The 17,932-nt window shown below is 36.7% G+C and overlaps 1 protein-coding gene across 1 annotated transcript in view; it reads left to right on the plus strand.

Annotated features, from left to right (window-relative positions):
• The window catches only part of LOC107698145 (disks large homolog 5-like), an 80,870-nt gene that overhangs the window by 38,349 nt on the left and 24,589 nt on the right, over positions 1-17,932 (plus strand). Inside the window, exons 5-15 of the mRNA XM_016499081.1 lie at positions 1,877-2,060; positions 6,926-7,185; positions 8,382-8,694; positions 8,962-9,192; positions 10,864-11,048; positions 11,143-11,268; positions 12,745-12,877; positions 13,904-14,031; positions 14,138-14,313; positions 14,448-14,551; positions 16,702-16,794. Of these exons, the coding sequence (XP_016354567.1) occupies positions 1,877-2,060; positions 6,926-7,185; positions 8,382-8,694; positions 8,962-9,192; positions 10,864-11,048; positions 11,143-11,268; positions 12,745-12,877; positions 13,904-14,031; positions 14,138-14,313; positions 14,448-14,551; positions 16,702-16,794 (1,933 nt within the window). The remainder of the gene's footprint in view (positions 1-1,876; positions 2,061-6,925; positions 7,186-8,381; positions 8,695-8,961; positions 9,193-10,863; positions 11,049-11,142; positions 11,269-12,744; positions 12,878-13,903; positions 14,032-14,137; positions 14,314-14,447; positions 14,552-16,701; positions 16,795-17,932) is intronic.

The following is a 17,932-nucleotide window of genomic DNA, read 5'->3' on the forward strand; positions in this document are numbered from 1 at the left end:
CACACACAGCAGTGAACACACACACACCGTGAACACACACCCGGAGCAGTGGGCAGCCATTTTTTGCTGCGGCGCTCGGGGAGCAGTTGGGGGTTCGGTGCCTTGCTCAAGGGCACCTCAGTCAGTATTGAAGGTGGGAGAGAGAGCTGTACATTCACTCCCCCTACCTACAATCTCTGCCGGTACGAGACTCGAACCCGCAACCTTTTGGGTTACGAGTCCAACTCTCTAACCATTAGGCCACGACTTCCCTTCCCATTACAACTGTCATCATTTACTCTCCCTCATATCACCCTGCAGAACATATTTTCAAGTATTTTTTTCTGTTTTACTGTTTTTGCCCATGCAATGAAAGTCAATGAGGTCCAAAACAACACAGGATAAAAATAAAACAACAAAAAAGACATTTTTAGAATGTCGTCTTTAGCGTTCCACAGAAAAAAACCCGAAAATCATGACAGGTTTGTATGGCGAGTAAATGATGAAAAAATTCATTTTTGTTTGAACTGTTGCATCAAACCTGCAGTGTCTTTCTATAAAAATCCTTATGCAAAAAACACAGTCACAAGGAAGTAATTATGAAACTGCTTTGTCATATGTCATCATTTTAACTGACATTGGTTTAATGTAGCCTCGTTATCTAAACCAGTTGGCAATATGTAAGCGTGTACACAAGGAAGCTTGTTCTGCTCTGTTGTTTCTGACTCACCCTTGTTTGCCAGTGTGCTGTCATCCACACACCAACATAATATCGTCCATCCATACACAGATGTGCAGTGGCTGTAATCTGATTATGATGTAAGGACACATGCCCTCTTGTCCCCCGTCTCTGCTGGGCATGAACCACCACATAGAGATGAAGATTGAGTTGATGAGGGATTAATCCCATATTCCCCATTCCCTCAACAGTGTGTGATTACAGCGCACACACACATACACAACCATTCTCTGTTATACTGCTTGCATGTTACTGATGTCTCGAGAACAAAAACTTTAATTCTGTTTGATCCTCCTTGTCTGCTGGTAGTGTCTGCACTGAAATTGAACCCATTTTATTTTATTTTTTATGCATAAAATACAAAAATGCTGACAATGTAATTTTATTTAATTTTATACTCTAAGCATAAAATACAAAACACAGTAATATTGGGTACAGTTGTTAATTTTAATTAGATTTAAAATATATCATTGATATATTTCAGTATTTAATTATATTCATAATTTAATTTTTGCTTTGTCTGCCATCTTGGATGGAGTTAGATGCAATGCATTAAAAGATTGCACTCTGTCACGGGTATGTATGATGCTAAGATTTTTTTCAAATGTTATTTGTATTTTATTTTTTACTCTAAGCATAAATACACTAATATTGTGTAAAATAGTTAATTAAATTTGAAATGGACAATTGATAGTTTTAAATATTGAATTATATTCATAATTGAATTTCTTTAGCTTTGCTGGCCATCTTGGATTGAGTTTGTTGCAGTGCATTATGGGATTGCATTTTCTTGAAAGGGAATGTGTGATGTTTTCTTAGAAATTGACTAAAACAAGGTATCTTAGAATAACAACATCACATTGTTGAAACATGCCTATGATGCCTTAAAATTCTGCCTGTGTAAACAGCTTACTAGTTTTTGGAACGAAGTCACTGTGTAGTTACTAATAGAGTTACCACTCTAGGTCAGTGCCCTCAGGGCAGGGTTTTAATGATTCCTGATTGTTTTTAAAAAGACATCAGGCTGTAACAGCCATAAAAGTGAAACATTACCTAGACCGCACAAGTGAGGTGTGATGCAGATTCTCATGTGATGTAACAGAGTTGCAATATAAGTAGCTCAGTTGTTTGTTTGTTTGTTTTGTGTTTATATTTCAGCATACAGCATAGCCGCCTCCTAAGTGAACAGTCTCAGCTTAAGGAGGAAATGGAGGTTTTGACGAGAGAGAACGCCAAGCTGGTTCGGGAACACAACCATCTGAAACAGAGCTGTGAGGAGCTCAGGAGACTTCACTCTGAAGATCAGAGAGAGGTGGCCGACATGAGACTACAGCAACAACAGGTACAGGCTTTACGCATAATCCAGGGATGCTTCATACATGCACAAGCAGTGTGTAAATGAAATGCCATCTTAACTGACAGCAACACACTATGCATCAGAGATGGGCACTCGAGTTAGTGACTCGGACTCGAGTCGCACTCCAGACACATTTTTATGGACTTCAGACTCGACCTGAAATGACTCCAGACTTGACTCAAAGAAAAGGACTTGTGAATATTTTAAAAGCAAATCGAGTCTTTTATCCTTACTTATATAACTGATATTCAAAAGGTGGACCGCATCCGCACCCCGGCATCCATCCAGACCGCGAGCCGTAACAGCAGCACCGTTTTAAGTGAGTAGTGCATCAAAACAGCGGAGCAGATCACATAAGCGCTCAGGTTCGTTTATGGTAAATATCTTTCAGCGCTATATCCTTTCGTATTTTTATCTAAAGCCAACCGCGCTTTATTCGAGCCCTTTCGGCTCTGTGCGCTTTCTCTCTCCTCGGACGTGCGCCAGCGCAAAGTGTAAGAGCTGCGGATGACGTGGTTATTTTAACAACAACAACAGAAACACTGTGAGCAGCAAAATTGTAGATTACTTTCACTAAAACACAGCAGAAAGCAGCAATGCTGCAAATATAGTTAATCTTTTTATCTATCTATAACCTATGACTCTGACTGTTCAAACCAGATGTGACACGACGTTTCTGATCTATTTAGGGTGTGTTCACACTTGTCATGTTTGGTTCGATTAAAACGAACCGTGGTGCGATTGCTCTGTTAGTGCAGTTCGTTTGAGTAAGTGTGAACCCTGGTGTGCACCAAACAAGTGGACCGAGACCGCTGAAAAGATGGGTCTCGTTCTGCTTCCAAACGAACTCTGGTGCAGTTCGCATTAAATATGAACGCAACACGGACCAAACACTTCTAAACGAACTAAAAACAGGAAGCAATGACAAAATGCGATGCGCTATGCGACATGATTTGATGATGCGGAACGAGCGGTGTATCCAAAACAAAATGAGCAAACGTGGAGCAACGATGAGGTAAAGTGCCTTTTATGAGCTCTTCGTGAGTTCGCAGGTGGTGAAAAAATCATAAGTACACGCAGCAATGTGCGCGCTTAGTCCAGCAGACGGCATTATGTGTGTTTGACTTAAAGCAGTGCTGAGCAGACCGATCGGTAAATGGGTGCTTTGATGTCATACAACGATCGGTCTGCTCAGCACCACTTTAAGTCAAACACGGCTTTTGTTTGGGGTATTCTGTGAGTTCCGTCGCGAAATATACGTCATTCAACCCGACCAATCAGGTTGTGAACGTATCACTGTGCCTTTAGGTTCGCTATCTTTAGGTTCGCTCTCAAAAATGCCAGTGTGAACGCTCAGCGGACCAGGACCAAATGTATCGTTTTCTTTTTTGGTCCGGACCAAACAAACCAAGAAAACCGAACTACAAGTGTGAACGCACCCTTAGTATTACGGCACGACCGTCGAGCCCAGGGAGTTAATCTGTAGGCTAAGAACATTTCAAATGAATCATGTAATTATAACTGGTAAAATTGTTGTTAGATGGCTAGGATAGAACTTAAACTTTGAAACTGCTAGTTAACCTTCTTTTCTGCTCAAGATGAGAATGTTTTGATTATTGTAACTACATTGTTTTTAAGTAAAATATTAAAACATAAGTAACAGGCTTGAAGTACATTAACTTTACATCTTAACACTTTTTATTTTTTTTTTACAAAGCAGATCATAGATCATTTATTTTGTCTATAGCCTATAAAACAGCTTCATAAATTGAAAAGATTTCAATACATGAGGATTCTGAATGGGATTCTTTTTAGCGAGCCATTAAATGACTTGAGACTCAACTCAAACTCCAGCGATAAAGACTTTAGACTTGACTTGGACTTCAATTAAAGACTTGTGAACATCTCTGCCATGCATCTCCATAGAGAAAATCTAGTGATTTCTGGCTTTCAACATTTGTGTTTATTTTAATAATGTCCTTAAATTTTAAAATAGTTATTGGGTGTGTACCATTATGAATTATTACAGACTTTAAAGTTTAGGAGAAAGGGGATCATGTTTAAATCCAAATTATATCTAAATAATTTTAAAATGGAACCCTAATTCCAAAGTATAGTTGTAAACTTATAAAACTGTCTGGATTCAGTCAGGTTTACTGAATAGAAAGTGTTTGTGTGCTTGTCCCTGCATGTTTAACTTGCATCAGACCTGGCAGATATCTTTATTTCAAACAGTGAATGAACTGCTCGCCTCCTTATTTGACATTGCTTGATATTTGACGATGAACATTTTAATAAACACACTACCTTTCAAAAGTTTGGGCTTGGAAAGATTTTAAAGATTTTAAAATGTTTTTGAACGTCTGATATCACCAAAGGCTGCATTTATTTAATCAAAAATACATTAAAAACTATATTGTGAAATATTATTCCAATTTGAAATAATGTTTTTATTTTAATGTTTTGAAATCTTTTTCTATGATAGCAAAGCTGAATTTCAGCATCATTACTCCAGTCTTCAGTGTCACATGATCTGCTCATACTAATTTGCCTCTCAAGAAACTTTTATTATTATTATTATTATTACTGTTGAAATCTGTTGTGCTGCTTAATATTTTTGTGGAAACCTGCATTTTTCATGATTCTTTGATTAATTGAAAGTTCAAAAGGCCAGTGTTTATTTAACAAATATTTTGTGACATTATAAATGTTTTTACTGTCACTTTTGTGCCCTTGCTGTCAATTTAATATGTCCTTGCTGGATAAAAGTGTGTATTAAAACATAAATCTTACTTACCCCAGACTTTTGAACTGTAGTGTAGGTATATGGGGAATTTCCACCTTGTTGTCTGCTAGTTGAGTGTGCTATAAGCAGCAAAAATGGGCTCAGTGCCGAAACTGTAATCGCAGAACCGCTTTTTTTCCCACAGCACCGCCCTGCTAATGCACACAGTGTGAATGTAACCTGTTAATACGGGCACCAAAATACATATGAGCTTCTTACGCTTGCAGTGTGAAACAGGCCTAATGGTACTGCTGTCAGCCAGAAAGTGACGTTAGTCTGCCAAAATCGAACCCCTGATTTTTTCAGAGCTTCAGGGATGGTTAATTCAATTGCAGATTTTGTCATTCCCCACAGCGCAGACTGTTGTGGGATTAGTGCATCTGTTGCATCATGAACAGCAGCGTTTATGTTGTAAATCCAGAGGCTGGGCATCCCATAGTAGTGCAACCAAATCTGACCTTGACATAAATCGGAAGCCAGGGGACAGGAGATTATTCAGTCAGATGCCACCATGTCAACACACTGTCTGCTCTCTGCAGCTACTATGAAGGAATGAGCCTTTTCCTGTCGGATTGATTTATCAGGCTTCCTTCCGGATTAAACCCACGAACACAAATGGAAAGGTTTAAAGCATTAGGATAGCTCCCGCTTGTGTGTCTGAAACAGTCTTAATTGTCGCAGAGAGGTCAGATCAGGCGTGCCACGGGATCTGTGCTGTAGTGCTCAGATTGAACCGCGTTTTGACCCGTCAGCAGTGCTTACACTGCACACTGGCTGCACAAAACGCTCACCGCCTGCTTGAAAAAGGTCAGCCTGGAAGGGCAAGTGCTTGCTGACTGATGGAAAAGGACAGAGGCTTTTGCAGTTAGTCAATACTCTAAGCACTGATTACATGGCCTAGAGGAGAGTTAGATACAGATGCCAATCACTCAGCATGTGAAATCCCACTGTGGCTTGGCCAGGGGCCACTGAGGTGTGGGTTTATTGCCTGAACGGGGAATTGCCTTCGATTATGTCATTAGGACACATAGTGGACACATAGTGTCCTAATAGGTCAACATTTTTGCAAAAGAAGTGGATGCTGTTTGTTTATTGCTGAATTTAGTGTTGCGTATTTGTGTGTAAGTGCAGTGACAGCAATTGGCATGCAAGTACAGGAGATGTTTTATAGACTCATGATCGCCCTCTGGTGTTTGTGTTGTCAAACTTTAATTCAAGGGATGATAAAAGCAAATTTATAACAGGTAATATAATATATGTAGGAGTATAATCACACATGAATTCTACATTAATGCACCAACCCTGTGCTATTTTCAATATCTTTAGGACTGACCAGTATAATTAATAACAGAAAGCTTTGTAAATCATTTTAGTACAAATAAGTAGTGTTGTTTTTATTTTGTTTAATTGTGTTTTTTGTTTTGTTTCTTTGACACCATTCAATAAATCAGATTAATTAAAGCGGTTTAATCAGGTTTTTTTGTTTTTGTTTTGTTTTTCTTTTGTTTTATTTCATTTTGTTTCCACCACACAGTAAATCAGGTTCTTTAAAGCTGTTTTCAACAAAGGTAATCATGGTTTTGTTTTGGCTTTGTTTTGCTTTGTTTCTTTGACACCACACAGTAAATCAGATTCATGAAAGCCTTTTTTGACACATGTTATCAGGGTTTTATTGTATTTATTTTTTTGTTTTTTGTTTCTTGTATTTTTTTTTCTTTGACCCTATATAGTAGATCAGGTTCATGAAATGGGATTTTTACAGGTTATCAGGGTTTTTGTTTTTATGTTTTTTTGTTTGTTGTTATTTTGTTTCTTTGACACCACACAGTAAATCAGATTCATGAAAGCCTTTTTTGACACAGGTTATCAGGGTTTTGTTTTATTTATTTTTTTGTTTTTTGTTTCTTGTATTATTATTTTTTTCTTTGACACTATATAGTAGATCAGGTTCATGAAATGGGATTTTTACAGGTTATCAGGGTTTTGTTTTTACATTTTTTTGTTTTTGTTTGTTTCTTTGACACCACACAGTAAATCAGGTTCATGAAAGCCTTTTTCGATACAGGTAATCAGGGAGAACGGGTCATCAGAGGTTTTGAACAAGCTCTACGATACAGCGATGGATAAGCTGGAGGGGGTGAAGAAGGAATACAACGTCTTGAGCAAACGCTACAGTGAGAAGGTGGCCAGTCACAACACGGATCTGAGTCGACTGGAGCAGGTGGAGGAGGAGAACAGGCGCTTGCAAAAACAAACCGATGCTCTGCTTAAACAGCGCGACGTGGCTATCCAGTACCAACAGCAGTGGTCAACATCTATGAGACGGTACAAGCAGCATCAGTCATCTTTATTATGTGTTTTAAGTGTTGCATAACGCACTTCAAATAAATTTAAAGGTCATACTTGGTCAACATGTTTTTAAAACTACAATCTGCAGCCTCTTTTTATGTATTTTCTGTTCTGACTGTGAGGCAAAAAGAGCTGAAAGCATAATCAAATTTGCCTATATTTGCCTAGTTTTGATTGACAGTTTTATCATTACAATAATAAAATACATTGTCCCATTTTTCACAGAACGCATACGTTGTTTATATTTAAATGTCGTACATCAACATCTTTTTCACTTTCAGACACTACAATCATATCAAACACAATCTGCATCTTTGCATTTTCTGCTTGTTTGAGGCAAAAAGTGCAGAATGGGTTGAAATATAGTAAAATATGTTAAACAGTGCTAAGAGGATAATCAAGTTTGCCTTAATGATATTCATTACATATAAAGTCAAACCAAAAATTATTCAGACACCAGATATAATTTTTGATATCTTTTTACTAGTGGATGCAGGACACTATAGTTAATTTAGGTAAGTGAGGATAGCAAAATAAAGTAAACTGACATATTATACACAAAAATTCTTCATACAGTGGACTGCCAGTAAAATTGATAAAAATTTGGGACAAAAATTATTCGGACACTTTGACCTGACCATGTTTTGCTTAAGTGTTTTTTTCTTTAATTGCTAATGCGACCTTTTTACACCACAGACTGAACAAAATTAAGCACTGCTTAGTAATTGGTATTATCTAATTGTGTACTTAAATTTAACAGCTGACAGCTATTCAACCTAATTCATTACATACCTTTCTATCGAAGTTATCTGACATTATCAACATGAATTTGTTCTGACACAGTTTACTCTGAGTTCTTGTCATATTTTATTACCATTTTCTAAACTATAGCGAATAAACTGATAATGTGAGAAGTGTTGAAGGTGTCTGAGTAAATTTTGGTTTGACTGTATGAAATATATTGTCCTATGCTTTATATAGGATGCATACATTGTTTATATCCTTTGCATTGTGGTCCTGACTTCTGATTGGTCAGTACAGTCAACTGCCAATCTTTTAATTCAGTTCATTAATGAACATTGATACAAAAAATTGTAGTCCTTTTTAATAATGCAAAGCACTCATTAATCGAAATACTAATTAATTGACATTTTTGATTTGAAACCCATCAGGTTTGACTCCGTGCAGCAGGAGATGAATAAAGCCTCAGCCCAGAACAAGGAGCTGCAGAGAGAGATGGAGAGACTCCAGTCGGAGGTGACACGCTACAAGAACTTCCAGCTGAAGGCGGTCAAGGATGCAGAGAAATACAAGGAGGAGCGGGATTCTGTGTTTAATGAATACAGACTGATCATGAGCGAGAGGGACCAGGTCATTAAAGAGGTAGACAAGCTGCAGACGGAGCTGGAGGCGGCGGAAGCCCGGCTCAAAAACACCTCCTCTGAGAGGATGGTGGCCAGTGAGGAGGTGGAAGCTCTCAGACAGGTAACACATCCCTAATAACAGATATTAGATATCTATGCAATATTGTCGCATCTAATCTAGATGGTCAGCAGTCATTTGGGGAAACTCACTGTATCACTGAATACAGTATTTAAGATTAAGGAGTGACTGAGCCTTGTTTTTATATGCTCTCTGTTCTGTAAATCAACTTTTTGTTGCCAAGTTTGTACTAGGCAGCCAGTGCTGTTTTGAAAAAGTACTTTAAATCAATAGCGCATAACTGTCGCTGACGTCTGTGTCTTTTTGTAGGAGCTAAATTCATCGCTGGTGGATCGAGACCGTGCCATCTGTGAGAGAAACGAGCTGCTGGAAAAATACTGCCATGAAGTGAAGGACAAAGCGGAGGCCCAGAAAGAGCTGAGTCAGGCCTGTAAAGACATCGAGACTGTGCGGGAGGAAAGAGATGTGGCTAGGAAAGAGAGAACAGAAGCCATCATCCAGAGAGACCAGTTACTGCGGGAATACTACCAGGCCAGACAGGTGCTTACAGTCTGGGATTCGATATATGGTCACGTAAATGACAATATTAAATACATATTTTATAGTCTAATGCTGCATCCAATTTCTATGGAAAATCTTCTGTGGTAGACGCAGGGAATTTTCCAGGCCTGGTAAAATAATATATGGGATTAAGACAAGTAATGGAAATGTGTATAGTAAAGTACTTTATTTTTAGTTTTGGCATTCTGCTGAGTGCCTTAATGTTTCAACAGGGAGAAATTTCCCTTATTGAGTGCAACCTCCTTTTTTAAAAAATTTTTATAAAAACCCTCATCTTTATCGCTAATACATAAAAAAGTCATGAAGGTTGAAAGGACAATAAAGGAATAAGAACCTGAACTCTGCAAAGCTAATTTGACAGTGTTTGTCTGGATTGTGGAGAAAATGCTAAATAATTGAGTATCTGCAAAAAGACGCATCTGACAATAACTGTGCTGCATCTGTTCATTTAATGGCTAGTTAAGTTGTACCAGTCGTTTCACTTTATCTCTTCAATGCTGTTAGTTAAGGAAAGTGATTTTAACATAATGCAAGTGCTTAAAAGTGCCCTAGGAAAATGAAAGGGTCTAGATAGATAGAACAAACTGATAAAGATAAAAAAAAAAAATGGCTGGAAGTCATGGAAGTTCAAAAATCATATTATTCAGTATTCAGACTAAATCTTCACATTCAACATTTCACTGTTTTCAGCAGTTTTCAAATATTTCAGATACTTTCAAATATTTCAGCAGTGCAACTGTTTGCAACATTGGTGATAAATGTTTCTTGAACAGTAATTCAGCATATTAGAATGATTTCTGAAGGATCATGTGACACTGAAGACTGGAGTAATGATGCTGAAAATTCAACTTTGACATTACAGGAATAAATGGCATTATATTCAAATAGAAAACAGTTATTTTAAATTGCAGTATTTCACAATGTTACTGTTTTTACTGTATTTTTAATCAGATAATTGCAGCCTTGGTGGACATAAGAGACATTAAAAACATTAAAAAAATATTGCCAACCCCAAGCTTTCGAACTGTAGTGTGTATCACTACAACACCCTTGTTTTTAACTATTTAAATATAAATAATACCTTTCTAATAGATTATGTAGTAGATTCAGAGTGCTGCCCATGACTCATGACAATGTGTGTGCTTCTGCATATCCATGGCTCAAAAGTAATATTTTTTTTAATTGTATTTTACCATTGTTGTTCAGTTTTTCTCAGAGATATTTATCAGCTGCTGTTCTTCGGGCAGAAATTGCTAAGGGGCCGTTTGTGAAATTAATCTTAGGTCAGATCTCAAAGCATTGTATCCTCACCTCTTATCCCTTGCCTGTCTTGATTTTTCACACCAGTCTTCATACACAAACAAACACTATAAACCACAAAGCTCATAAAAATCTCATAAACTGTGGACCATTGGATTATTCCAGAAAAAATAAATAACCCAAGGCAGATTTATTCAGTTTAAAGCCGCAGTGCCGCTAGAATCCACTAGAGGTCTCTAACAGTATCTTTAAGACTCAAAGCCTTCTGGTGAAGTTCATTTAACTCATTTCACTAATATGACTTCACAGATGTCTTAAGTTATGCCTTAAAACATATTTTGGTGATGAAATCATCTGCAATCATATTCATCGTGAATGTTTTTGATACAGAAACAAGACTCGGCCACGCTGGACATGGAGCGTGCCAATAAGGAGATTGACGTGTTGAGGAAGCAGTGTGAGGCCATGTCCCAGGAGCTGAAGGAGGCTGTGCAGGAGGCCGAGGTGGCCAAGTGTCGCAGAGACTGGGCCTTTCAGGAAAGAGACAAGATTGTTGCTGAGCGAGAGAGCATACGGTAACATTTGCCACTGACTTAAGCAGTCTAGGAAAATGATGACATGCAACTGCTGATGCTGATACTTGAGTGTGTCTTTGTTGTGTTTTGGCAGGACTTTGTGTGATAATCTGCGCAGAGAGAGAGACCGTGCCGTCAGCGATCTGGCTGATGCCATGCGTAACCTTGACGACATGAGGAAACAGCGGAACGATGCAGCCAGGGAACTTAAAGAGCTCAAGTAAACCCTTTTTAGTCCTGCCTCTCTCTGACAATCTTTCAGTCAGGTGTTTACAGATAATATGGGGTATTTCATTACATTTACAACTGACCCCCTTTCTGAATTTTATTCTTACAAAGGTCTGAGCAATCAAAAGTGGCAAAATAACTTCAAAGTTAATGTTATGTGGCTAAGAATTTTAAGATTACATTTTTTAAAGAATTGTACATTATGTAATTTTTCCAAGTTTATAGCCATAATAACTTGTAAATGCTAATAATAATAATAATTAATGAATGTTGCAATAATGCAATAAACATAGCATAATAAATTAAATGTACATTGTCATGTTTATTGTAATTTATTTAATTCACATCGATGATATCTTATAAATGCTAGTAATAATGTTTAATAATTTATAATTTATTATAATTAATAATGATTTAATTTACAGTGATAATATATTATAAATGCAAGTAATAATAATGTTAATAATACTTAATATTAGTATGAATGTAGTAATAATAATAATGAATTTTTGAATTAAGTAATCAGTAACATATTTAATGTAATTAAGTCAATAAAATTGACATTACGAAAGGTATACTGTAAATGCAATAATAGTTATTAAATATTATTATTATTATTATTATTTTGAGTTAATAAATTAATAAAAATGCATGAATTACGTAATGCAAATAAATATCACAATTAATAAATGCATAAGTTAATAAATACATTTATTAATTAATAATTAGTAAATAATTATTATTAATAAATATTGTACTAAATAACATACTAAATAATGTAATTGATAGATAGATAAATATAAATTGAGTGTGTGTGTGTGTGTGAATGGCAGGCAGCAGATAATTTATCACTTATAATGCCCACTTATATTAATTTGACAAATGATTCGTGGCCCTGTTGGAATTAATTTTTGGTCCTAGTCTGCTAATTGGTAACCAGGCCCTTTTCTTTTTTGATTACATTTCTGCTTCAGACGCCCCCTAGTGGTTAGTCCGTTCCCATCAAAAGCTCCAGAGCACCCCCACCCTCTTGCAGTAGACTTTTCTGAAGTTTTTTTTATGTCACTGATGCCCTCTAGGCTTTCCTCTCTCTGAGTCTATGAATCTTAGTGACAGTTTGCCAGTATTCCCCAACTACTTGATCCTGTTTTTTTTTCTTCCCAATTTTAAGGTTTGACCTTGATGCCGCTTTTATAACATCTCCATCTAGCACAGGTGTTACAGATTACACAAACTGTGGCAAACGATGCCCTGATGCCAACCCGTATCATCCAGTAGGCTTGTAAGACAGCGGTTTTCCCAGTCTTGCATCAGCAACTCTTCAAACAAAGAGAGATGCTCTTCACAAAGACTGTTGACACTTGACATTCTTGCTGTTTTGTGGGTGTGAGATGAATTAGATGACTGTTTGGAGAGATGAGAGAGAAAATGGTCTGTCTTTTGTTTTGTGCTCTCTCTACCAATAAAGGGAGAAGATGGAGAGCCAGTTGGAGAAGGAGGCGCGTTTTTGCCAGCTAATGGCTCACAGCTCACATGATTCAGCCATAGACACAGACTCATTAGAATGGGAGACGGAGGTGGTGGAGTTTGAGAAGGATCGGGTAAGAATACAAAAACCCACAAAGAATAATATATTGATCTTACAGGTGTGGACAATATCTGGGAATATTTATATTAATGTTTTCCAGCCTTGGAAAAGTATTTAAAATATATAACAAAAATAATATTAATTAGTATCTCTTTATTTTGTAGTCCTATTCTGCATGTACATATTTTTGTGCTGACTATAGTAATTACATAAGTGGGTACTAAGTATGGTACTATACATAACCATAAACCTAAACTAAACCCATATAGTTACCTTATACTGGGTTTCTGCAGATTGCTCTTTCACAAATGAAGGACTAGAAAGGTCTTAAATCAGAGCAGAAAGTCTTAATTTTTTAAAGACAATGCATTAAATGTTGCATGCATTGTTAAAAGTGAATATTTTCCTCTGTATTTTTGTCTTGTTTTCCAATACAAATATTTAAATTGAGATATATTTACTAGAGTTGCAAATTGAAGATATGAAGTCTTGTTTTCTGACAAGCTGAATAAAATTGAGTTTGTTTAAAACAAGAACAAATATCTTTCAGTGGGGTATGAAAACTTGTTTTCCCTTTGAATTGAACTGATTTTTCTGAGCCCATTGGCAGATATTTGTTCTTTTTTTAATGATAAACCCACTTCATTTATTTACATCAATTTCTCATAAAACAAGACTTCTGGTTTCATATTATTTTGTTTCTCAAGTAAATGTATCTTGATTTAAAAATCTTAAGACATTTGCACTGAAAAACAAGAAAAATTACTGAGAAAAAGCATCATTTTTTATTTCTATATTGTAGTGGTTGGGAGCTAATCAAGTTAATCTTTTAATCTAATTTTTCTTTAATTTAAAAAGTGATGGAAGTCTTAAATAGTCTTTTTTTGGTCTTAAAAAGGTCTTAAATTCTTGCATTTACCTTCATGGTTCCAGGATACTCATTCACATCATTTGACCTTTACGTTTTTTTTTCTCGTCTTTATTGTCTTCCTATATTTGGAGAGGTCTCATCAGTCTCTCTATCATTATCTTCCTACAGGTCGACATGGATTTGAAGGCAATGGGGGTTGATATCGCAGAGGGTGTGAATGATCCATATTTACCAGGGGATTGTGGGATATTTGTGACCCGTGTGGACAAAGGAAGTATCGCGGATGGAAGATTGAGGTGGATACAGATATTGAGTGTTTTTCAGATAATGGCCTCTGGAATGATTTCATGCTCATTTCCCTGCTCATAGTTTGGTCCTGACCAGCCGTGCCTCTCTCAATAGGGTGAATGATTGGCTGCTGAAGATAAATGATGTGGACCTGACTAACAAAGACAGGAAGCAGGTCATCAAAGCCGTACTTAATGGAGGAGGGCTGATCAATATGGTCGTTCGCAGGAGGAAATCTTTAGGAGGAAGACTGGTTACTCCTGTCCATATTAATCTCATCGGACACAAAGGTATCACTTACTTCTGCATTTTTCCAACTCATTTTACCGTTTCTGTGGCTGATTTCCCTTGTTTTCTTATTAAAGGGGTCATATGATGCTTTTTTAAAGATCATTATTCTTGGTTTTGCTCTGCACTCTCCCAGACGCTGGTATCACTCTTGAGGGCGGCGTATACGTGGCCGCTATCGCACCGGGCAGACCAGCTGCCAGAGAGGGATCTCTTACCATCGGAGACCGCCTGATTGCCGTAAGTCATCCAGCAGTCATGCGATCCTTCCTCAAATTGAAGGAAGATCGCTGCTGTCAAAGATCCGATTTGCTCTTATAAAAGTCTGACCTTACTCTCATTACAACCTCCTAAATGAAGCAGATTTTTAATCCAGCTCCTTATCTGAAATGCATGGAGGCTCATTAGACGAACTGCCAATCAAATCCACTCCTCTCCTTAAATGGAGGTGATAAGTAACACAGATGTTAATCCTGAGAGCGGATCAGGTGTTACTTTTGACTGCATGATAGATTCTGGGTAGAAGATATCCGTAACCTTTTGGCTCTAATATTGGCCATGTCATATGGCTCAATCAGTAGTGCTACATCTGCTGGTTCTTATCATTAAAGAAATGAAAATTCTTTCATGATTTGCTTGCACTCATATATTTCTCAACTGACATGGCTTAACACACAAGCATAAGAAGAGAAATGAAGGAAGTTGAAGAATGGTTGCCTTTTTCCATATAATGAAAGTAAATGGGGACCTTGCACACAGAGTCTGAAACGTTTGTCTGAAATTTTCGCACATTAAAACATAAATACGACCTCACGTTGTGTCAGTCACATTTATACACTTCAGGATGTCAGTGGCTCAGTTTGATGCTTTACTAGTGATACTAGAGCTACATATTAAAAAGAAGACCAATCATTTCTTGGTGAACTCAGTGTGCAAGGACCTATACTGTGCTTTGTGCTGCGAGACGAAGGGGATCAACTTGTTAGGCACCATTCTGGATTTTGGCATTCACTTGTACCGTTGCTCTAAATTTGTAAAACACGTCTCAAAATGCTTGCTACGGATGAGAAAAGCATAGAAAATTGAACCCGATCCAAATTTTTTTATGATGGACGAACGTTTCGGAGGCAGTGTGTAAACGTGATTGACACAACATAACGTCGTATTTATCTTTTAACATGCGAAAATTTCAGACAAACGTTTTGGACTCAGTGTGCAAGGTCCTTAAAGGGGTCATATGATGCTTTTTTAAAGATCATTATTTTGTGTATTTGGTGTAACAGAATATGTTGACATGCTTTAATGTTCAAAAAACACATTATTTTTCAAATACTGTACATTATTGTAGGTCCTCTATGCCCCGGAACGAGCCGTTTTAGGGGGGTGTGGCAGAGTCTTAACTTTGATAAAGAATATCTCTTTGGTTTTGAGACTTTAGTCTTTGCAACTTCAGGGATTTTATCTATTCACGAACAGCTTGTAACACTCCAAAGAGAAAGGAAAACTTGAAATCGCATCATATGACCCCTTTAAGACTTGTGAACTTCAAAATGACAAAAACACCCATAGAAGTTTCAAAAGTCTTCTGACGCCATATGATAACTTAATGTTAGAAATAGACCAATGTTACTTTTCAGTGTTAGTTTAATTAATTAAATTAGCTTTTATTTTTGCTTTCAGTTTAATTTTTTAGTAATTTCTGAACAGTTTAATTTATGTATATTTCAGTTTTTGCTTTTGGTTCATTCAGTAATGTTGGTACTTCAGCTTACTTATGTTGTAGTGATAAAATTAACTATTAAGTTGTATGGATTACAAAATCACATAAATGGCAATTGAAATTGGACAATTTGATTCTTGTGTGTCGTTGCCAAACCTGATGTCTAATTTCACCATATTTGTTTTGAGATCTATTTTCAATAGTTTGGGCTGTTCCTCCCATGAAGCTATTATTTGACTTGAAATATAGTGCACAAGCAGTATGGACCACTTTTATGAGACTTCTAGGTGCTTTCTACCATTTAAAAAAAAAAGCTCATCAGCTTGAGTCTCCTTTCAGTTTCATTAAATGACCGGTACGATTCTTCAACATTTCCTTTGTCTGTGTTTCATAGAAGAAAGTCAGTCAGTTTAGGTTTGGACCAACTTGAGGATGAGTAAACCTTGACAGAATATATTTCTGAGTGAACTATTTCTTTACGTTTAAAAAGATGGAAGGATTTATCTGAACTGGATATCTTAAAAGTGCACCATCCTTTCATTCACCAAGCATCTCTTTGTCTCTGTTCTCAAGTTTCCGAAGTCATTTCTAGGTTTGAAAATAGAAGGATTGAAAAGTCTGCTGGCACTTTTCTTTGGTGAAGCGCTGACCTAAATTTCTTTCTCCCTAGATAAATGGGATCGCTCTGGATAACAAATCTCTGAGTGAATGTGAGGCTCTGCTGAGGGGTGGCAGGGACTCGCTCGCTCTCTCCCTCATGAAGGTGATTGTTCTCTCACTGCTGTCTGAGCGTGTGTGCCGCTCTCATTACCACATGCCAAGGTGCTTCTGTGACATTTATTCTATGTTGTATTTGAGACCGCCGTGTCTGAGTTGGAATACCAACTCTGAGACGTTACTGAGGAAGTCAAGTTTGGAAAATTGTGAAAAGAGTTTGTAGTTTCTCATTACTGCTTTCAGTAATCATCCGGGCCTTTGCTAATAACATCTGTAAATGAATGCTTTCTTAGGCTAACTAGCCATAACTATTGTGTTTGAATAGTTTTAAACATTTTTTTTTTCAAATTTTTTTTAATTTTTATAATGTAATGATGATTTCTCAATAATAGTTACACAAGATACTATGAAATCATAAACACAACATTCTGTAACTTTATATACATGCTGTGGATTCCAAATGACCTCAAGTAATCATGAAGAGCACCAAGTGGGGTGGAGCTTAGCAAAACGTCAATTTGTTATTGGATTAAATTAACCCTAAGAAACCTGTGGCCTGAAGCTAGTTGAGTTTTAGAGTAGCTTTAGAGTTGACAAAACTAAACAAATCTAACCCAGTTTAGATCAGGTTCTGTGGGTTCACCGATTGAGATTGTTATAAAAAAAAAATCAGGAATTTAAATGCATTTACAAGAAAGGAATAAAACATTGCCACTGCCATTAAAGTTTGAGAGGGCAGCTGAATAGTTTTAAACATTTTTTTTTTTCAATTTTTTTTTAATTTTTATAATGTAATGAAGATTTCTCAATAATAGTTACACAAGATACTATGAAATCATAAACACAACATTCTGTAACTTTATATACATGCTGTGGATTCCAAATGACCTCAAGTAATCATGAAGAGCACCAAGTGGGGTGGAGCTTAGCAAAACGTCAATTTGTTATTGGATTAAATTAACCCTAAGAAACCTGTGGCCTGAAGCTAGTTGAGTTTTAGAGTAGCTTTAGAGTTGACAAAACTAAACAAATCTAACCCAGTTTAGATCAGGTTCTGTGGGTTCACCGATTGAGATTGTTATAAAAAAAAAATCAGGAATTTAAATGCATTTACAAGAAAGGAATAAAACATTGCCACTGCCATTAAAGTTTGAGAGGGCAGCTGAAAGAAAATATCTAACTCT

The sequence above is a fragment of the Sinocyclocheilus anshuiensis genome, unplaced genomic scaffold, assembly GCF_001515605.1.
Source record: "Sinocyclocheilus anshuiensis isolate Anshui unplaced genomic scaffold, SAMN03320099.WGS_v1.1 scaffold1734, whole genome shotgun sequence".
Lineage (NCBI taxonomy): Eukaryota > Metazoa > Chordata > Actinopteri > Cypriniformes > Cyprinidae > Sinocyclocheilus > Sinocyclocheilus anshuiensis.